Raw genomic sequence first — 23,596 nt, forward strand, 5'->3', positions numbered from 1 at the left:
ATGCAGACAAATTCTAAACAACTTGCCCCAGCAGCTATTTTAGCAAAGGTTTGAGCCAAATAGGAAGTAAACATCCAGTAATGTAGGCAAATGAGAAAATTATTTCCAGGGAAGTTAAGCACCAGCAGACTAGGGATTCTAAGAGAGGAGTTATCCAGACAAAAATAAACTTGAGAAATTACATAATTTCTGGCTTCCAGTGAGATAGAAGACTGACAATTCCATTAAGAGGGGTCCATTTCCATCTTTTTTTCACCAGTATATTCCCAAACTCAAGATGGTTGAGAAACTTGAGCAAGGTCACAAAGCTGGCCTGAGGCTTTGTAGGGACTTGATTCTATAACTGATTCACTTACTAGTTTTTATAAATGAATAACATAATCTTGCTGATGGCATAGAGACAGTGTGAAGCACATTTAGAAAACTTTAGGTTGTCCAGGTTGGCAAGCATAAAAGACCATCTGGCGGTGGACACTATCCAAAGAAGAATACTATGTCAAATTAATGCTGTGAGGAATGGAGGGTGAAGAAGCTAATTGCACTATAACTTATTGTATAAAACTAAGAGATAATGGTCTAAATTATAAAAAAAGAGGGGACAAAGTCATTATATAATGGTATGAATATAAAAATAACCATTATAACAAAAGCACAAATCTTCCTAAATTACAGAAGCTATACTATGAATTAAAAAATGACATTTACAAATATAAAGAAAGGATAAACCTTAAAATGAGTTATTATAGGAAGAAAGAGGAAACAGGGTGGGGGGAGTGGTTAGGGATACAAGCTAGAATTCTTTAAAATATACTTTGTTTTGTAGATATAATCTAGAAAAATGTAGTACTTTATTAAATTAAGAAGCAATTTTAGAATTTGAAAAAATAAACCAATTGGATATAACTATATATCAAAGTATAACTTCATGGAAAGGAACCATTCCGATTTGAATAGGAATCCTAAGTAGATTTTACCGTAAGGACAAAAAGACCTGCAACTATTTTTTTATAATCACATTGTTGGTAGTAGTGTTATTCTGAAACACTTATGTGTACACTGTGTGATAAAGTCAATGAATAATTACATAATGTCATTGAAAACTAGTATTTTGATGTGGAGAAAAGAGACATCTGTAAGACTGAAGAGGTAAAATAAATTCCCTGTGTAATTATTGACTTTGAAGTGGTAATATTATGATGTATTTTATATGTACATTATCTTTCCTAGCTCTGTCCATTAAAAAGGCATAGACACAGAGATTAACCTAGCAGCAATGAGTGCCTCTTATTCCAAGATTCTAGTCTCTAAATACCATTTCCCACTTAAAGAAAAAGGGGAGGCTCCTTTGGAGAAATGACTGATTCTAAGTTTTCAGCATGGAAACAAGCCTCCAATGCTTCTGTCACATCAGAAAGCAAAAAATCTACTCAAGACTACTAGAATCATGTCAAAGCGATTTGGAGTCATGTCAAAAGGCTCCCACTACCCAAAAAATGGGCCAGAAGGACTGGCAATGAGCTAACAACTACAAAGGATGGGAATAACTATGTTTAAGTAAATAAGTTCACAGTAATACTTCAAAAACAAAAACTACAAAAAAACAAAAACACCCCACAACACCTCTCACCTTTGAAGGATACTGGGGAATCAATTAATCATTCTGAAAACTTGAAAATCAAGCATTTATCATGCCTCTACAACAGGGTAACTAAATAACTGGAAGTTTCTCTTTTTAGAAGGATTCTAATTAATAAATGAAGAGAAAATAATAGTATTATAATATTGTCATTTAAATTCCTTAATGGATTAATAGACCCAGGCAAGGATTATCAATAGCAGGTAACATCACTAAAAGGGAGACAACTAATATCATGTGCCTCCTGATGAAAGTTCATGTAACCAAGAGGCATCACATTTTCTGAATTCGAACTATACTACAAGGCTATAATAACCAAAATAGCATGGTACTGGTGCAAAAATGACACACAGATCAATGGAACAGAACAGAGAACTCAGAAATAAAGCCATATACTACAACCAACTGATCTCCAACAAAGTTGACAAAAAGAAAGAATTGGGAAAGGACATCCTACTCAAACAATGGTACTGGAAAGAGTGGCTTGCTGTATGAAGAAGAATGAAACTGTACCCCTAGCTCTCACCGTATATAAAAATTAACTCAAGAGGGATTAAAGACTTAAATGTAAGACCTCAAACTATATAAATCCTAAAAGAACACTCTTAAACATTAGACTAGAAAAAGAATTTATGACTAAGACCTCAAAGGCAAATGCAACAAAAACAAAAATTGACAAATGAAATTTAATTAAACTAAAGAGCTTCAGCACAGCAAAGAAACAATCAATGGAGCAAACAGACAATCTACAGAATGGGAAAAAATATTTGCAAACTATCAGGCTGACAAAGGACAAATATCCAGAATCTGCAAGGAACTTAAATCAACAAGCAAAACACAAATAACCTCATTAAAAAGTGGGCAAAGGATGTGAACAGATGCTTCCCAAAAGAAGACATATGAGTGGCCAATCATATGAAAAAATGCTTGTCATCATCAGATAAATGCAAATGAAAGCCACAATGGGATACCATCTCACACCAATCAGAATGGCTATTATTAAAGCGTCAAAATATAGTATGCTGGCAAGGATGTGGAAAAAAAGGAATCCTTATACACTATTGGTTGGAATGTAAATTAGTTCAGTCCCTATGGAAAACAGCATGGAAATTTTTCAAAGAACTAAAAACAGAACCAGCACTTGACCCAGCACTCCCACCACTGGGATTCTCAAAGGAAAAGAAATCATTCTATCAAAAAGACACCTGCACTACTATATTTATTGCAGCACTATTCACCATAGCAGTCATGGAATCAACCTAAGTGTCCATCAATTATGACTGACTAAAGAAAATATGGTACATATACACCATGGAATACTATGCAGTCATAAAAAAGAATGAAATCATGTCCTTTGTAGCAACATGAATGCAGCTGGAGGCCATTGTCCTAGGTGAATTAATGCAGAAACAAAATCAAAGTCTGCATTTTCTAACTTATAAGTGGGAGCTAAACAATGGGTACACATGGACATAAAGATGGAAACAATAGACACTGGGGACTTCAGAATGGGAGGGAGGGCAGCGAGGGTCTAAAAACTGCCTATTGGGTACTATATTCACTATTTAGGTGATGGGTCCAATAGAAGGCTAAACCCAGCATTATGCTATATCAATATACCTGTGTAACAAACCTGTACATATAGCCTCTGAATTTAAAATAATTAAAAAGAAATGATAAATGTTTGAGATGACAGCTATGCTAATTAACCTGATCTGATTACTATACATTATATGTATCAAAATATCACTATGGGTAGGGCAAGGTGGCTCATGTCTGTAATCCCAGTATTTTGGGAGGCTGAGGTGGGAGAATTGATTAAAACCAGGAGTTCAAGACCAGCCTGGGAAAAGTGGTGAGACCTTGATTCTACTAAAGGTTAAAAAAAAATTAGTTAAGCATAGTGGTGCACACCTGTGGACTCAGCTACTTGGGAGGCTGAGGTGGAAGGATGCTTGAGCCCAGGAAGTCAAGGGTGCAGTGAGCTCTGATTGTACCACTGCACTCCAGCCTGGGTGACCAAGTGAGATCTTGCCTCAAACCACCACCACCAGCACCACCACCACACAAAAAGCCATCACTATGTAAACCATAAATATGTACATGTGACAATAAAAAAATTTAATAAAAGCCTGAACAACAACAAAAAACAAAGTTCATGGCACTACCTAGAAAGTAGCCTTGGCCAAAAAAAAGGAAGAAAAAAATGTAAATGTGACCTGGATAAAACATTTATGCACTAAGGCTCTATGAATATAATGGAAATACAGGCTTACTAATAAGCAAAATCCAGATTATGGAAAAATTTATGGGACAAATGGTCCAGCTTCTTAAACACAATTTTCTATTACATTACCACATTACCTTACCTCTAGCCTTGTAGGCTAGAATCTGCTAATGACACTTACAGGCTTAGCCAATAACCATGGAGAATTTACTCTTTTTTTTCTTTTTTGTTATTTATTATTGTTTGTTTACTTATTTGAGACATCACTGTGAATGGGATTTTTTCTTCAATATGTTTTTGAACTTGTTATTATTAAATAGGAAAGCTATATATTTGTATATTTATATTGTAAATGGTAACCTTATTGTACCACAATATTATTTTGTATTTTTATGTAGGCATGTATGTCAGCTACAGATAATGGTCATTTGTTCTTTCCCATATGTATGCATCATTTTCTAAGTGCCTTGTTAAACATTTTCTGAATTATATGCAATGATCATGCTCATATCAGGCACCCTTTCCTTATTTCTGATTTTAATGGGAACACTCCTGGAGTTTCACAATTAAGCATGACATTGGCTATTTGTTTGAAGTTAGTGTTTAAAAGAGTAAATAGGCTGGGCACTGCAGCTCACACCTGCAATCTCAGCACTTTGGGAGGCTGGGGCAGGAGGATCACTTGAGGTCAGGAGTTCAATACCAGCCTGGCCAACATGGTGAAACCCCGTCTTTACTAAAGATACAAAAATTAGCCAGGCATGAAAAAGCATGCCTGTAGTCCCAGCTACTTGGGAGGCTGAGGCAGGAGAATCACTTGAATCTGGGAGGTGGAGGTTGCAGTGAGCCGAGATCATGCCACTGCACTCCAGCCTGGGTGACAGAGTGAGACTGTCTCAAAATAAATAAATAAATAAAAATAAAAAAATAAAGTAGAAGCAGCACAAACCTTGTAACAAAGCAATTCCATTCCTTGGTGAATAAACCTTCAAGGTGCATGTACAAGTATACGGAGAGACATGTACAAGAATGCTCAAGTAGCATTATGTGTAACAGTTGAAAACTGGAAACAATCCTAATGTCAATTAGAGATACAACAGATAGAGGACTAAACATACAATAGAAAAATACATGCAATAATATCGATGGCTCTCACAAATATAACATTGAGTTAAATAATCCAGACACAAAAAAATATATTTTGTATGATTCTATTTACATCAAGTTTAAAAAACAGGCACAGCAAAAGGAGGGTGTTTAGAAATTCATGCTTAGATGGTAAAACTATGAGGAGTCACAAGAAAAAAATGATAATAAAAGTTAGGATAGTTGCTATGTTAGAGTGGGTGAGGGGGCATAAGAGGAATTACTGAGAGCTAATGTTTCATTTTTTGTCCTGGGTGGTGGTTACTTGGGTATTTGATCTGAATTACACACTTATAGATACCTTCATGTGTATCTAATATACTTCACAATTTTAAAAGATTAAAAACTATTACAAGATTGATATAGTTTGGTTTTGTGTCCCTGACAAAATCTCATGCTGAGTTGAAATCCCCACTGTTGGGAGAGGGACCTGGTGGAAGCTGATCATGGGGGCAGATTTCCCTCTTGCTGTTCTCAGGATAGTGAGTTCTCATGAGATCTGGTTGTTTGGAAGTGTGTAGCACTTCCCCTTTCATACTCTCTCCCTCCTGCCCCAGCCATATAGGACATGCTGGCTTCCCCTTTGCTTTGGTCATAATTGTAAGTTCCTGAGGCCTCCCTAACCATGCTTCCTGTACAACCTATGGAACTGTGAGCCAAATAAACCTCTTTTCTTTATAAATTACCCAGTCTTAAGTAGTTCTTCACAGAAATGTGAGAATGGACTAATACAGAAAATTGGTACCAGAGAAGTGGGGCATTTCTATAAAGATACTTAAAAATGTGGAAGCAGCTTTGGAACTGGGTAATGGGCAGAGGTTGGAACAGTTTGGAGGGTTTAGAAGAAGACAAAGATGAGGAAAAGTTTGGAACTTCCTAGAGACATGTTGAATGGTTGTGACCAAAATGCTGATAGTGATATGGACAGTGAAGTCCAGGTGGAGGAGGTCTCAGATGGAGATGAGAAACTTATCAGGAACTGGAGTAAAGGTCACTCTGGCTACAGTTTAGCAAAGAGACTGGTGGCATTGTGCCCCTGCTCTAGGGATCTGTGGAACTTTGAACTTGAGAGAGATGATTTAGGGTATCTGGTGGAAGAAACTTTTAAGCAGCAAAACATGTAAGATGTGCCCTGGCTGCTTCTAACAGCATGCACTCATATGTGTACACAAAGAGATTATCTGAAACTGGAACTTATATTTAAAAGGGAAGCAGTTTTAAAGGTTTAGAAAATTTGCAACCTGACCATGTGGTAGAAAAGAAAAATCCAGTTTGTGGGGAGAAATTAAAGTCAGTTGTGGGAATTTGCATAAGAGGAGCTGAATGTTAATGGTCAGGACAATGAAGAAAATGTCTCCAGGGCATTTTACAGACGTTCACAGCAGCCCCTCTCATCACAGGCCTGGAGGCATAGGAGAGAAAATGGTTTTGTGGGCCAGGCCCAGGGCCCCACTGCTCTGTGCAGCCTTGAGACATGGCACCCTGTGTCCCAGCTGCTCCAGCTCCAGCCATGGCTAAAAGGGGCCAAGGTACAGCATGGGCTGTTGTTTCAGAGGGTACAAGCCCCAAGCCTTGATAGCTTCCACGTGGTGTTGGGCCTGTGGGTGTGCAGAGGGCAAGAGTTGAGGTTTTGGAGCCTCTGGCTAGCTTTCAAGGGATGTATGGGAAAGCCCGAATGTCCAGGCAGAAGTCTGATGCAAGGGTGGAGCCCTTATGGAGAACCTCTACTAGGGCAGTTCAGTGCAAAAGTGTGGGGTTGGAACCTCCACACAGAGTCCCCACTGGGCACTGCCTAGTGGAGCTGTGAGAAGAGGGTCATTGTCCTCCAGGTCCCAGAATGGTAGATCCACCAACAGCTTGCACTGTGCACCTGGAAAAGCCACAGGCACTCAATGCCAGCCCATGAAAGCAGGTGCAGGGGCTGTACTCTGCAGAGCCACAGGGGTGGTGCTGTCCAAGGTCTTGGGAACCCACCCCTGTGTCAGTGTAGCTTGGGTGTGAGACATGAAGTCAAAGGAGACTCTTTTGGAGCTTTAAGATGTAACGACTGCCCTGCTGGGTTTTGGATTTGCATGGGGCCTGTACCTACTTTGTTTTGGCTGATTTCTCCTTCTTGGAATGGGTGTGTTTATTCAATGCCTATACTCCCATGTATCTTGGAAGTAACTAGCTTGTTCTTTATTTCACAGGCTCATAGGTGGAAGGAACTTGCCTTGTCTCAGATGGGTCTTTGAATTTGGACTTTTGAGTTAATGCTGGAATAAGTTAAGGACTTTGGGGAACTGTTGGGAAGGCATAATTTTGTTTTGAAATGTGAGAAAGACATGAGATTTGGGAGGGGCTAGAGGTGAAATGATGTGGTTTGGCTTTGTGTCCCTGCCCAGGTATCATGCCTGTAATTCTAGCACTTTGGGAGGTAAGGCAGAAGGATTCCTTCAGCCCAAGAGTTCTAGACTAGCCTAGGCAACATAGTGAGACCCCATCTCTTAAAAAGATTAGCTGGGCATGCTGGCATATGCCTGCAGTGCCAGCTACTTGGGCAGCTGAGGTGGGAGGATTGTTTGAGCCCAGGAGGTTAAGGCCACAGGGAGCTGCTGTGATCATGCCACTGTACTCCAGCCTGGGTGACAGAGTGAGACCCTTCATTTTTCTGATTTGTAAATGGGAGATTTTGGAGTGGCAGTAGTTAGCGAAGTAGGTTAAAAGACAAAGAGAAACAGAATGAAGGACAGAAAGAGGAAGCTATCTTCTCTGTCCAGGCAGCATATATCTAACATAGCAGTAGTTATAGTCATGTGCTGCAGAAAGATGTTTTGGTCAACAGTGAACCACATATAGGATAGTGGTGCCATAAGATTATATTTTTACTGTACCTTTTCTGTTTAGATACACAAATACCATTGTGTTATACTTGTATGCAGTATTCAGTATAACATGCTGTACAGATTTGTAGCCTGGGAGCAACAGGCTATACCACATAGCCTATGTGTGTAGTAGGCTATACCATCTAGGTTTAAGTGCATTCTGTGATATTAGCACAACAAAGAAATTGCCTAACACTGCATTTCTCAGAACATATTCCTGTTATTAGCAGACTCATGACCATAGATACTGTGCCAGCTTTGTGGTCTAATTTGGAATTAATGACTCTAAAAATGTCCATTTTGGAGTTAGCAAAAGGAGAACCTAATGATGTGACAAAGTGAAAGGGAATTGAGGGGTTCAGAAAAGGTGTCCTTACTGAACCCCACATAAGGTGTTGCCTGTCCCCAAGGCTGGGTCTGGCTTGAAATGCCTTCATCTGCAACTTAAAGCGCCACAAAGTCAGGGATGTGTCCGTTTTTCACCCTTATTATTCTCAGGGCTAGTATATAGCCTAATCCAATAAATGCAAAGTAAGTGTTTGTTGAATGGATGAATAGCTAAAAAGAAGTAGATCTGTACATTTTCTAGTGGAATTAATGATTTAAAGTACAGTATGAATTTATATCTTGACGATCTGCTTTGCTATATTGCTTCTAATTAATAACATTTAGAATCATAAAATGTTACACCTGAAAAGGACCTTACAGATCTCTAATCAGACCATCTCATATTACAGATAAGAAACTTAAGGCCTAGCTTGTTAACGCTTAGTTCAGTGGAGAGAAAGTTACTGGAAGGTTCTTCACTAAGAACATTTATTCAATGACTACCACCCTAAGGCTCTTTTCTTTCTATTATATCTTTCTATTTTTTGAGATGATCACAGTAATAAATGATTTATTTTAAATCTCTATTTGTATATGACTGACACAATTTATGTGTCTATTTTGCTGTTTTCTTGTGCAATAGCAATTGTTGCAGCTGAACTTTGTATCAATTGTCAAAATACTGCCTACAAATAAACACTATCAAAATAATTTTGTATTAAATACACAAGCAGAAAAAGCTGTGTCAAATAATGGTGGGTAGTTTCATATAAAATAAGGGTCAAGCAATTTTACATCTGTTGATAATAATCATGAAGTAGTTTTTTCTACCCTGAAAAGTTTTCACTGCAAATAACAGAAAATGACTTAAATCATACAAAATATCAAACTAGAAGTAGAACAAGAAAAAATAAATAAGATAATGCTATACCTCAGAATGCTATACTTTAAATCATGTTTTAAAAGACTTCCTTAGAAGAACTTAGATGAGGAGATACCCGTGTATTCCAATGTTTACTGTTAAAACTACAACATTTACTCCATTTAATAAATTTTCTTTAGTTACCAGCACAGTGGAAATGGCCTTTCAATTAACATTTATTGACAGTTCACATGATGACATCTATGTCTCATAAGATAAACTTAAGAATCTTTAAAAAAAAGAATTTCAAAGAATGCAATGACCAGCATTTAAAAGACATGCATTTGGCATGAAATTATTTAGTTAGCGGGAAATTCGTAGTTTAATATTTTCACTTTGCCATAGTAGTTTAATTGTTTCAGCAACACTATTATTTATGAATAAACTGAAATATTAAATTTCTAAGCTATATTTCATGACTAAACTTATATTTAATGGATTATATAACATATCTCACAATGTTATATATGGCGTGACATATAACACACAGTATATAAATATGTAATAGTTTATATATTATATAAATTCATGTTTATATATGTACGTCTCTTTTTTGGAGATGGAGTTTCACTTTGTCACCCAGGCTGGAGTGCAGTGCTGCAATCTCAGCTCACTGCAACCTCCACCTCCTGGGTTCAAGCGATTCTCCTGCCTCAACTTCCCATGTAGCTGGGATTACAGGCACACATCACACCACCTGACTAATTTTTATGTTTTTAGTAGAGATGGGGTTTCACCACGTTGGCCTGGCTGGTTGAACTCCTGACCTCAAGTGATCTGCCTGTCTTGGCCTCCCAAAATGTTGAAATTACAGGTGTGAGCCAGTGCCCCTGGCTATATATTATTTCAAAATGCCAAAGAAAGACAGATAAACAAAACCCCTAAAAAACACAAGTGATAAGCAGGTAAAATCAAATTAAGCATCTTAGAATAAATATATAGACAGTTTCAAGAATTTAAAGCCCTGGATTTTGTAACAATATATGGTCAATCCTTATTATTCATGGATCTTGTCTTTGTTATTTGCCTACTGTCCAAAATTTATTTGTAACCCCAAAATTAATACTTGTGGGACCTCTGGATCATCTTATGGGCATGCACAAGGTAGCGAATATGTTGATCTGCCAAATACATATATACCCAGCTGAAGTCAAAGAAGGCAACTTTCTGCCTTCTTTTAGATCTCATACTGTAAACTGGTATCCACTATGCAGTCTATGTAATTAGTGCCATGTTTTTCACATTCTTGTGCTTTTTGTTGGTAATTTCACTGTTTAAAATGACCTCTGACTTATCTGGAGAATGTGGCTGAAATAAAAGACATTTTAAGAAATAATAAAATAAAACGGCCCCTGAGCGTAGTGTTGAAGTGCTGCCTAGAGGGGTTTTTGTTGTTGTTGTTTGTTTGTTTTTGGGACAGGGTCTCCCTGTATTGCTCAGGCTGGAGTACAGTGGCATGATCTTAGCTCATGCAACCTGTGCCTCCTGGGCTCAAGTGATCTTCCTGCTTCAGCCTGCCAAGTAGCTGGGATCACAGGTGCGCACCACCATGCCTGGCTAATTTTTTGTATTTTTAGTAGAGATGGGGTTTCACCATGTTGCTCAGACAGGTCTCAAACTCCTGAGCTCAAGTGATTCACCCACCTCAGCCTTCCAAAGTGTTGGAATTACAGGTGTGAGCCAGCATGCCCAAGTTCTTAAGCTCAAGATGGCTGTGATGTGTCTGATGGAAAAAACACATATGTTAGATAAACTTCTTTCAGGTTTGAATCATAGTTCTGCTGTCCATGAGTTCTGCATTAATGAATAACATATATTAAAGAGGGTGTCTTTAAACAGAAACACACTTAAAATAAGGTTATATATTGATTGGTTAACAAAAATGATGTGACCAGAGGCTCCTAGAAACCTAACGTTAGGAGCAATGGTTCAGTATTTGCTAATTCAGTATTCACAATGACTTTATAGGAAACAACTACCATGAATATGAGAAATAAAGGCAAGATATAGAAAGCCACAATTGGATTCTCCTAATTTCTTTACTTTGATTTTATTATTTGTTTTGTTTTGGGAATATAAGCAGCAGCTTAAGATCAATCTCCAATACAAGAAATAAAAATTCCTGGGCTCAAGCGATCTTTCTCCTTAGCCTCCTGAGCAGCTGGGACTATAGGTGCATGCCAGCATGCCTGTCTAATTTTTAATTTTTTTTTGTAGAGACAGAGTCTCACTATGTTGCCCAAGCTGGTCTTGAATTTTTGGCCTCAAGTGGTTCTCCTACCTCAGCTTCCCAAAGTGCTAGGATTACAGGTGTGAGCTATCGCACCTGGCTAGTTATATGAAACTTCCTAAGTCTCTGGAAATTTAGGGAAATTACAGTAAATTAGATGTCATATCCATGAACCTTTTGGATCCTTCATGATCCCTGGCTTGGTGTGGAGTACATAAGAATTGATTTTGTTGATAGGTATTGACTGATGAACTTTCCAAGACTCTTGTGGAATATTCCAGTTCCATAAAATTTCAATCTGAGAGGCCCTGGATACTCCCACTTAAGACCTGTGCCATTAGCATATTGGATAACTATGTTCTGTAGTTTCATTAATAGTGGACATCTGTATGTTTCTGCCCTATACTTCAGTTGATCCAGAAATCTGAAGGATTCCCATAATAGATCTTTCACTGTAGGTCCATATTGGAAGATTTCTAGTCTGAATCTCTCATCTATGCCAGAATGAAGTACCTGCAAGTCATACACAGAGCCTACCAACTATTATTCTAGCTTTAACCAAAATCAGGCAATTCTTGTTCTGTGGGTTGTGGAAATCATTTTTTAAAATTCTTTTCAGGAAATTTATAATGAACAAGGACTAAGACCTCTAAGGAATATTTAAATATTTACTGTTGACATTTCAAATTAAGTAGTTTAAAAAGTGAATGTTTTAACTTTCTTATCAGAAAAGCACATATTCTTTAAAGAGCAATTAAAGGTTTCTGAGTTTAATAAATCAGAAACTACAAATGTTAAATTAATAAACTTAATATCAATGAAAGGCTCTCAATACTATAAATATGACTATCGTTAAATTTACTTTCTTCTTTTGGTACAAGTAGAAACACAAAGGATTTCCTTGGGAAAAAAAAAAAAAAAACTTTATTAGGGGAAACAAAAATTTACTTTAGCAATCTGATCCAGGTATAGAAAATGCAGATCCTCTCTTAAATATACTTTGTGTAAGCAAAAAGGAAGTCTAAACATGTGAATATAGGCTAATGAAAGTAAAATTTCATACGCGGCTTATAGAAATAAATCTTGCTACTTTAAAATCCCACCATGTGTTGGTGTTAAACAATTTGTTTAAATCTAAAAAACAAGTCTGTGAGTGTAATGTGTCAGTGCTGGGTCAAGGACGGATTCGGGGTAGAAAGGAAGATTCTGATACTGCCATGAGGAATAAGCAGCCGACACTGGAAGTCAGGGTAGGCTCAGCATGAGAGAATCCAGAAGGGCTTTCAGCAAGAGGGAAGAGGCAGAAGGTCAAGTCACAGGGTGGGAACTCCTAGTAGTGAAGGACAAGTCAGCTCCTTCAGGTTTCGATTTTCTGATGGCCTAGTCCTGCTTGAAACCCTCTCTTTTCCTGGTATTCATGACGCTCCTGTACTGTTCTGGTTCTCATCCTATTTCTTTGGCCATCCTTTTGATTCCTGTGATTTCAAATTGACATCCACATCTATTCTGTGTCAATATTCATACCTAGATGTCCACTCTTTGCTTGATATTTCCATTTGGTGGCTTGTCAATACTTAAAACTCAATGTACTGACAAGAGAAATACTACTACACTCTCTCCAACCTACTGCTACCTCTGTCATTAGAATGCTATCATTTAACTGCAATCAGAGGCAAATTTTAGAGTTCTCCCTCTCCTTCTAGTTCTCACCACTTATCAGATCCCATGGCTTCTATCATGCCTTGGCAATAATGCCTCTATCTCCTTTCCTACGCCTCCTGCCTCCACACTGGTTCACCTCTTATCTAGTGCCTGCTACCACACTACTAGCTCTCACCTAAAATGCCATTTGCCACTGATTTCTAGCAGAAGATTCATTCCCAAAAGTAATCCTAGGGGTGGGGGAAAGGATTTTATTTTCCTTGCTCTAAAACCTTCAGTGGCTCCCCATTATCTAAGCATTGCTTTACGCACAGGTTCTCCACATAGTTCTAACATACCCTCCCCATGTTATCTTTCCTCCTACGTGGCAATGTGGCAAAGAGAAAAGACATGAACTTTGAATTGGATACAGGTTCAAATTCCAGCTGTCTCTTAAAAACTCTAAAACCAGAACTGAAAACTGTAAAATGACCAGGCAAGTCATTTATTGCTTTGAGCCCTTTCTTTGCTCATCTGCAAGTGCAGATAGGAACTGTAGAGGCGGCACAACACTCTGCCTCCATGAGCTATACACTTATTAGGGGAGTCGAGCCTCTTTCACGCGGTAGTCACTTAGCATCTGCCTTCCAGTCAGTGGCCAAATGACTTTCTAAACCGAGAACCTAGCAGATCACCTATCAGTGTCAATGAAACTGGTCAATAGAGCAGTTCTGTACCCATATGTCGGGGAATTTTTTATGGATCCTGAAGGGACAGAAGCCAGTTCTGAAAGCGCATCCAAGCTTTTTAGGTGGAACTGTGCCACTGGCCCTTGGTTAACTGGGGTGTGACTAGCCAAAAACTAGCAGCAGTGCTTGACATGCAAATTTCTGATTTAAACAGATGAACCGAAAGCCCACTGCAAGAGTCCAAAAGCTATACTTCTGTTAGGTTTAGAAACTTTAAAAAGTACTTAAGATTTCATTTGAAAGTCCAACGTGAAGAAAATACCAGGTCCTTAATGCCCCTTTCTAAGAAGGAAAAAGGGATTTTTGCCTGATTTGTTCACCAGTGTGGCCCAAGTGGCTAGAATAGTGGCTTTGCATGCAGAGGGCGCAGAGTTAATTTATGATGAATAAATATATAGGATATCAATATATGTATGAGGAATGAGTGAGTGAATGAAAGTGCCTATGGCATGCATCTTATATATGCTCTAGCATAGTGCTGAGTATACCAAAGATCCTTAATAAATACTTTACTAACTCAATGTAGGGATTTATACTCTAGTCAGTCAAGGACATTTAACAATGCCCTTAAGGACTAGAAACTAAATATCTTTCCTATATATTTCTACTTGACAAAATGTTTTTTTTTAAACCTATGTTGTCAAAATTTCTCCTTTTTAAAATTATCTATTGTTTCATTTCTTACTTCCCAACAGGGAAGTGTCACAGCTTGAAAATAGGTGAGGAGAAAGAATGAGGTTAGGAGTTAGGGGATTAAATAGATATTTTTAGCTAAAAAGTTTTTGTCTAAAATTGAATATATTGAATGGAATGAAGAGAAAAACAATTTTTGAAAGAGCTGTATGAAGATGGAAGAAAATAAGTCATAAGGTGTGTAGAACATGTTTGACCAATTTGGGAAGAATGTTACATTTATACACTGCATTTTTTTTTTCTTAAGTGCTCTAAGTTTTTTTTTTTTTTCTTTTCTTTTTTGGGGGGTGGGGTGGGGGTGGGGGTGGAGTTTCACTCTTATTGCCCAGGCTGGAGTACAGTGGTATGATCTAGGCTCACTGCAACCTCTACCTCCTGGGTTCAAGTGATTCTCCTGCCTCAGCCTCCTGAGTAGCTGAGATTACAGGCACACGCCACCACGCCCGGCTAATGTTTTTTTTTTTTTTTTTTTAGTGGAGATGGGGTTTCACCATGTTGGCCAGGTTCATCTCGAACTCCTGATCTCAGGTGATCCACCTGCCTCAGCCTCCCAATGTGTTGGGATTACAGGCGTGAACCACCACACCCAGCCAAGTGCTCCAAGTTTGCGTGACTATCATTCCTGTACGAGGGAAGACATAGCTAAATTCCTCCGCTACAGCTACAGGAACAAAGGCTCAGTAACGTTGATGATCTGTTTATACCTTCAGAGGTAGATCTAGGGTTGGAAGCCAGGTCTCCTGAGTATGCAAGAATAAATACAGTCACGGAAGTGTAAAGAGAGTCTGCCAATATTTTGAGAATGTGAATAGGATTTGGCTAAAGTTAAGAGGATGTATAGAAAAGTCACAGGAAATCAGGTTAAAGAAATAAATATGATATAGGCTAGAGAGTGTTTTAAGTAATACAATAAAACATTTAGATTTTTGCCCATGTCAGTCATTTTGAAATCATTTTTGAAGCAAAAAAACCCTTTTTAAACAAGAAATCTTATGAGATGTCAACATGCAAAACAAATTAAAAGGAGGTGGTTTCTCTAATTGAAGCTGTTCCTCTTTCCTGACTTCAGCCTCTGAAGAGAAAGTTACAAAATGATTATCATTAGTACTGCATGTTTTGAACAAGCTGATATACCAAGTGGCCCAGAGAGCAGATGGAGGAACCAGCGTGGAGACAGAAAGCAAGAGGCCGGCCTGCCAGGGCTACCTGCAGGCAAGATGTTGTAGGCAAGAGAAGTTCAGGATGGAGACTGGCATAGCTCAAAGATTCACATTTGAGCAGCTGTGGAAGATGACAGTACAATTACCAAAATGTCAAAGGGCAAGGGAGGCAGCTATTGGTTTTGATGAAAGACAATGATGTCCTTTTAAATGGGTCTTAGGCACTTAGACATTTATATACACTCTGCTACGGACAAAGGAATAGAAAGTAGCACTTTTTTCTCTACCAGTTTTCTTCTGTTTTTCAAGTAGATGAAGCAAAAGTCAATTACAATAGTCAGAAAGCTCTACTTTGTTATACTTAGAAACTTGTAAAAGTGCTTAAGATTTCACCTGAAAGTCCAACATGAAGAAAATACAGGCTCTCCCATGCCCCATTCTAAGAAGGAAAAAGGACCATTTTCATTTTAGTAACGTTTCTGTTCTGCAGACAGTTTGGATAACTAGCTCGTACTTTTTATCTTTAAAAACTGTTTTTCCAGTGAAGTTAGGTATAATTATTTACTTCAAGCATAAGTATATCAAATTATTTTAGAAATGTAAGACTTTTCTTATGCTTCATAAAATACAGTATGAAAGTGATTCTTGTTGACTATGTACATTTGACTATAATAATTTCAATGCATATTATTTCTATTGAGAGTAAGTTACAGTTTTTGGCAAACTGCCTTTGATGAGGGCTATCTCCTCTTCCTGTGCGTTTCTAAAACTTGTGATGCAAACGCTCCCACCCTTTTCTGGGAACACAGAAAGCCTGACTCAGGCAGCTGCCGCTATTAAAGCAGCTCCAGCCCTGCACACTCCCTGCTGGGGTGAGCAGCACTGTAAAGATGAAGCTGGCTAACTGGTACTGGCTGAGCTCAGCTGTTCTGGCCACTTACAGTTTTTTGGTTGTGGCAAACAATGAAACAGAGGAAATTAAAGATGAAAGAGCAAAGGACGTCTGCCCAGTGAGACTAGAAAGCCGAGGGAAATGCGAAGAGGCAGGGGAGTGCCCCTACCAGGTAAGCCTGCCCCCCTTGACTATTCAGCTCCCGAAGCAATTCAGCAGGATCGAGGAGGTGTTCAAAGAAGTCCAGAACCTCAAGGAAATCGTAAATAGTCTAAAGAAATCTTGCCAAGACTGCAAGCTGCAGGCTGATGACAACGGAGACCCAGGCAGAAACGGACTGCTGTTACCTAGTACAGGAGCCCCAGGAGAGGTTGGTGATAACAGAGTTAGAGAATTAGAGAGTGAGGTTAACAAGCTGTCCTCTGAGCTAAAGAATGCCAAAGAGGAGATCAATGTACTTCATGGTCGCCTAGAGAAGCTGAATCTTGTAAATATGAACAACATAGAAAGTTATGTTGACAGCAAAGTGGCAAATCTAACATTTGTTGTCAATAGTTTGGATGGCAAATGTTCAAAGTGTCCCAGCCAAGAACAAATACAGTCACATCCAGGTATGTATAATAATGTTTTCTTTTCATATGTTCATAAATGTTATATAGCTAGAGAGTATCTATAAACATTAATCTAAGTTAAATAGATGACAGATTAAGTCTTTTATTTATCAAGGTGCACAGGAAAAAATAATTATCTTCTCAAATACGACCACATAAATAATATATGACCTAATTACAAAAATCATAGTTTTGTATCCACTAGAAGTCACTTTCAATTTTAAGATCTTATTTGCTAATGCCAGACCTACATGCAAGTGGAAGTAGAGAGAATTTCTTGATGTTTTAGTGCATTTAACTTGTCTCTTCAATGAGGTGTTTGAAAACAATAAAGATAAGATTCACAGTTGTGCCTTGTTTGTTGGAAATCAGTTTTTCTTGTGGTTGGCTGACTGCCACTTCTCATGGCTAAAGAGGTCTTTGAAAGATTTTAGCAATTAATCTGTAGTTCTTACTCCCAACTATCTGGAGAAAATGGGAGAGTTTACAGATGGAATAAAAGCAGTTTCATATGTGTGCAAAAATTTTTGCTTTGAGACCTACTGGCACAAAAAATGTTTTAAGGGGAGAGTTTTGGCATGCCACTAAGGGAAGGAATATATTCTTATTTCTTTCTCTTTAACCTGAAGTTAGAATTCAAGCAGATAAAAGTAGAACCCATCTTCACCATCCAAATTACTTGAATTAACTTTAATAAATACATGTGAAATTCCAGACTTAATCGCCTACTCCACCCATGAACTAACAGTGGCATTGGCTCCCCAAACCTTAGCTTTTCACCTGAGTCACTGGGACCACTGTTGCTGTCTCCTTATACTTGGGAAAGCCATCTCTGCATTTGGACCTCTACTTACCATGAATGTGAGGTTGAAGGGACAGGGTGGAGATCACTTTCATTTAGAGACAGTATCTCAGGCATGCTCCATCCCCAGGGCATCTGCCAGTGAAGGAGGGAAGGGTCATATTTTCAAGGACCTCTGTTGCTAATACTCCTGGCAACCTGCATCTGAATGTATGTGGCACACTGCGAATCTGAGGTTCACCTCTTAGGTGACACCCGTTGGGTATACATTAGATTAGATGCTGCATGGCAACTTGTCATGATATGAACAAGACTCTATTGTCTATTTTCTTCTAAATGTTTTGGGGGAAATAACTGAATATTCTGAGCTCTAAATATACAGGAATAGATTTGTATGCCTTAGGGTATCTCATATTAAATTTACCTTATTTGTCACACATTTTAATAAAAACTATCTGGGAGTAAATATGTCTTTGATTCATACAGAACTTTGTTACTGATTATTATGCTTATCCTCAAAATAGTTACCTGTTGTTTCTTTCTAGAAACCCAACATGTGAAATAGTGGCTACTTTCCTAGATAATAAATACAGAATAAGAATATTGCTATATTATTGAAAAAGGTATTTTTCACTTGAGCTTCTTTGTATAGTTGTCAAGTAAAATAAACATGAATTTATGATCAATGCTATCCATTAGGATTTTAACACATCATTTGGAATATATCCTATAAAACCTTCTGACAGTAGAGGCTATCAGCCCCTTTAGGTGAAAGACAATAGAAGCCTATGCTTCCTCTGTATGCACGGAATACAGTTCTGGGAGAGTAGGAATCATCTGATTTTTAGGACCGAGGAATGCAATGATTGAGAACAAAGCTTTGCTGCCAGCCAGATCTGAGTTAGTGTCCTGGCTTTGCCACTTAAAGCTTGTGTGAAGTTGGGCAAGCCACTGATCTTTATGCCTAAATAGCCTCACATACAGACTGGCAGTAATGCCTACATCATAAGGTCGATGTTCGGATTCAGTATGAAAATGTTATCAGTCTGGTAGCATGCCTAGAACATATAGGTAGGCCTCACTAGATAATACTAAATTATTAAAACTGTAATTTATTATTTTCTTATTGTTGTTTGCTGTTGATGCTGTCATTATTACTACCAACCAAGAGTATATTAGAGGTCCTTTCTGCTTCATAACATCAGGTTCTTCTTCTGAGGCCTTAACAAGCATTTGCTAAGCAGGTTCAAGTAAGTTTAGTAAAGTTTCATTACTGCCATTGATTGAATTATCAAACTGCTTTTGTACATATAAAGAATTCTTAAGATGCATGGTTTCTATTAACAAGATCCAATGCCTTCCTTTTCTTCCTCTTCAGTTCAACATCTAATATATAAAGATTGCTCTGACTACTATGCAATAGGCAAAAGAAGCAGTGAGACCTACAGAGTTACACCTGATCCCAAAAACCGTAGCTTTGAAGTTTACTGTGACATGGAGACCATGGGGGGAGGCTGGACAGTGCTGCAGGCACGTCTCGATGGGAGCACCAACTTCACCAGAACATGGCAAGACTACAAAGCAGGCTTTGGAAACCTCAGAAGGGAATTTTGGCTGGGGAACGATAAAATTCATCTTCTGACCAAGAGTAAGGAAATGATTCTGAGAATAGATCTTGAAGACTTTAATGGTGTCAAACTATATGCCTTGTATGATCAGTTTTACGTGGCTAATGAGTTTCTCAAATACCGTTTACACGTTGGTAACTATAATGGCACAGCTGGAGATGCATTACGTTTCAACAAACATTACAACCACGATCTGAAGTTTTTCACCACCCCAGATAAAGACAATGATCGATATCCTTCTGGGAACTGTGGGCTGTACTACAGTTCAGGCTGGTGGTTTGATGCATGTCTTTCTGCAAACTTAAATGGTAAATATTATCACCAAAAATACAGAGGTGTCCGTAATGGGATTTTCTGGGGCACCTGGCCTGGTGTAAGTGAGGCACACCCTGGTGGCTACAAGTCCTCCTTTAAAGAGGCTAAGATGATGATCAGACCCAAGCACTTTAAGCCATAAATCACTCTGTTCATTCCTCCAGGTATTCGTTATCTAACAGGACAATTAATTCCTTCAGCATTTTAGAATATGCCTTGTTTCATATTTTTCATAGCTAAAAAATGATGTCTGACTGCTAGGTTCTTATGCTACACAGCATTTGAAATAAAGCTGAAAAACAATGCATTTTAAAGGGGTCCTTTGTTGTTACGCTGTTATCCAATGGACACTTGCAAGCAATTAGGAATATTGAGAATTATACATTAGATTTATAATTCTTTTAATTTCTATTAATTGAAACATTTTCTATTGCTTATATTACTTGCTATATTTAAAAAATAATTGTTGGCTGGGTGTGGTAGCTCATGCCTGTAATCCCAGCAATTTGGAATGTCAAGGCGGGCAGATCAGTTGAGTTCAGGAGTTTGAGACCAGCCTGGCCAACATGTGAAATGCTATCTCTATTAAAAATACAAAAATTAGCTGGGCATGGTGGTACATACCTGTAATCCTAGCTACTTGGGAGGCTGAGGCAGGAGAATCGCTTGAACCTGAGAGGAAGAGGTTGCAGTGAGCCAAGACTGAGCCACTGCACTCCAGTCTGGGTGACAGAGCGAAACTCTGTCTCAAACAAAAAAATAATAAATTTATTCAGTAGGCTAGATTCTACACTAAGTTATCTGTATTTGGGCCATGATTTAAGCTCATCTGAAGGTATATCACCCTTTTCAGGCTATAATTATTTGCGTAATCTTCATTCTGAGATAAACTTAATCTATTTAGCATTTACTTTGCAACAGAACAACCCTACAGCATTTTAGTTCCCAGACTAAGGGAACTAATACATATATAATTAAACTTGTTCATCTATCATTCATGAAATGTAAAATAATTATCATTTAAACCGTTTAAAAATGTGGTAGCATAATGTCACATTATGCTACATTCAGAAAGCAATGTAACTGTGAAGACCAGGGTTTAAAGGTAATTCATTTACAGTTTATAACTCCTTAGATGTTTGATACTGAAAACTGCTTTGACATGAAAATTATCTTCCTCTGCTCTGCATAAACAACAGCTTTTAATTTAAGATTGCTCACTGCTGTACTAGACTACTGGTAGGTTTTCTTTTTGTTTGTTTTTTGTTTTTTTCTGGTGGGTTGGGGGTATGTGGGGAATGAAGCATTTACTTATAGGCTATAATACTCTGAGGCCAATTTTATATCCAAAGCAATAATATCATTAAGTGATTCACACTTCACAGAAGACTAAGTTTTTCTAGGACAAATAGAAAACATGAATTTTGAAATATATAGAACAGTAGTTCAAATACTATATATTTCAACCCTGACTGGTAGATTGTTTATTTTACTATTAGAAATTAAGAGACAGATTTTTACTCAAACAGAAATATCTGTAATTTTTATAATTCATTCAGTAATTCTGGAATGCTATATATAATATTTAAAAGACTTTTTAAATGTGTTTAATTTCATCATTGTAAAAAGGGATCATCTCAGAGAGAACAGCAGTATTCTTCATATTTTAAAAAATGCTCTAGAGTAACATTTGAAGTAATTTGCTGTCGTGTATGCCAGTCCTAGAAATAAATTTTTAAGTTTCTGATGTCTGTTTCTAATACACTAACCAAGTTTTCAAAATATACTTACAAAGATGCATCTTTACCCATTATTTTAAAATGATTAAGGAGGATAGTTGCTTCAGGTAACAAGCTAATTTTTCAAATACTAGGCCCTTACAGAACTATTTAGTCAAAAAAAGATATTCCTTTAAAATACATAACCCAAAGCTTTCAGTTAAACATGATATATCACAAATGCTATTAAAATGTTAAAGCAAGAGGAATGCAAATAGCATTAAATGTTGACCAAAATGTAAAATATTGTAGATTTCAAAAGCTGTGTATCTATTAGATGGGATACCAAATGTAAATGATGTAACTAATGTTGTTTTTTCACTTTTTGCTTTTTAAAAGAAGACTAAAAATGTTTTGATATTATACAATGTATTTGTTTCAGATAAGGTCATTTTCATTTAGTATATATAATTATTGTGTGTATAAGTTTAAGTAAATTCCTGTAAATAAAAATGGATTTATCACAAAATACAGTTCTAAAGAAAGGTATATGCTCATATCCAGAGTGTCCATTGATTTAATGGGAACTAGGTATAACTTCAGGAGAATTTTGCAACTAATTCACTAATCTATGTAAATATCCAAAAGCTTGTTCTGTCTTTCCGCATTATTTCAAGGGATCATTTTATTTTTCATTCTACTTTCACAGCACTTTTCTAGTAAATTCTGTAACACAGAAATTCCATCTTGGAATCATTTCATGTTACCAATAATTCTACACTTTTATAACATTTAACATGTTGATGGAAATAGATATCTGCTAGAGTCTTTTGCTTTAACTATTCACTAACATATGCTAATGTTCACAAATATGGATTGACTGTTTACAAACATTAGAATCTTGTCTTGGTTCCATTTTGATGGCTAATATTTGTTATCTTAATTAAGACTGTATTTCTGATGTTATCATTCCTCGAAAATATTGACTAAAACTGGGTCCTTAGAAATTCCAGGTGGAGCTGATTTACCGATGACTGAGGGAAAAAATCAAATTTTACTGGTAATAGTAATGCTCCAAATCAATTAATGACACATCTGTTCAATAAATAAAGAGCTTAAATATACATAACATAAGAAATATCTGAGCAACAAAATTTGCGGTCTTTACTTTTGAATAGCTACCCAAGAAAAGGTTTTAAAGGTAAAAGTTATGAGTAATGTCATCACAATAAGCTCTTGTTTAAAATTCTTTTATGTATAATTAGGTTTATGTTTCATGTCTTTTTAAAACCTTATAAAAGATTTAACTATCACATCTATTCTTCAATGTGGAAACATTAAATATTTTTGGTTGTAAAATAATATTTATGTACTTGTGTCTGAAAAGTTGTAAAATGCTTACCTAAGCTAAACGATATCTGTGACTCCGAAGACTTTAATGAGTACTATTTCATTAACAAGAAGTCAGAGGCAAATAGAGGAACACCATTGTCTTACTTCTGTCTAGAATACTGTTGAAACATTTGAAATACAAAAGTTTCGCTTTCATTTTGTGGCATTCAACTTCCTCTCCTCTTTTTCCGTTATTAGTGTTGCTGCTCTGGTTAGCCCTCATCATATCCTCAGGACCACACAAACACATCTGAATAGTCTGCACCTCTGGTTTCAGTCTATTCCAGTCCAACTTTCATCCCTACCAGGGGGATTGTTCAAAAGTACAATTCTGATCATGTTATTGTCCCGCTTAAAACTTTCAACAATGCCTTACTTTCTATAAGATAAAATCTGGCAAGTAAGTCCCTTCATGAACTGATTTTTACTACTTATACTTCTGCCATACTAAATGCCTTGTACTCAAACAAACCATGTTTTCCAATGTTTTCACTGCCTTTAGTATATTGTTTCCTTGGTCTAGATAAAATGCCATCCTCTTTCTTCACTGGGTTTTGTCTTATCACCCATGATTAACAGCAGGAACTCAGGAGCTGGCCTTCCTGGTTTGAATTTCAGTTCCACTATTTGCAAGCTGTATGAT

The 23,596-nt window shown here is 37.3% G+C and overlaps 2 protein-coding genes across 10 annotated transcripts in view; one reads left to right on the forward strand and one right to left on the reverse strand.

The window, feature by feature from the left end:
* CCDC146 (coiled-coil domain containing 146) overlaps positions 1-23,596 on the reverse strand; it is a 135,826-nt gene that overhangs the window by 87,340 nt on the left and 24,890 nt on the right. For 2 of the 9 annotated variants that reach the window (XM_023192532.3, XM_023192530.3), the window contains exons 1-2: positions 22,964-23,081; positions 17,953-18,035 (exon numbers count right to left, since the gene is read on the reverse strand). The exons of 2 other annotated variants lie outside the window; for them this stretch is intronic. In XM_023192532.3, the coding sequence (XP_023048300.1) occupies positions 17,953-18,035 (83 nt within the window). In that variant the 5' untranslated portion in view covers positions 22,964-23,081. Of the gene's footprint in view, positions 1-17,952; positions 18,214-20,467; positions 20,483-22,963; positions 23,086-23,596 lie in introns of those variants that run through there. 5 more of the 9 variants (XM_023192531.2, XM_023192536.3, XM_023192533.3 and 2 more) reach the window with 5 other exon arrangements.
* On the forward strand, positions 15,889-23,109 carry FGL2 (fibrinogen like 2). The gene is made up of 2 exons (XM_023192540.3): positions 15,889-17,098; positions 19,279-23,109. The coding sequence occupies exons 1-2, from the start codon at positions 16,486-16,488 to the stop codon at positions 19,983-19,985; spliced, it is 1,320 nt and encodes a 439-aa protein (XP_023048308.2). The 5' UTR covers positions 15,889-16,485; the 3' UTR covers positions 19,986-23,109.

Source organism: Piliocolobus tephrosceles, chromosome 8, assembly GCF_002776525.5.
Source record: "Piliocolobus tephrosceles isolate RC106 chromosome 8, ASM277652v3, whole genome shotgun sequence".
Classification (NCBI taxonomy): Eukaryota; Metazoa; Chordata; class Mammalia; order Primates; family Cercopithecidae; genus Piliocolobus; species Piliocolobus tephrosceles.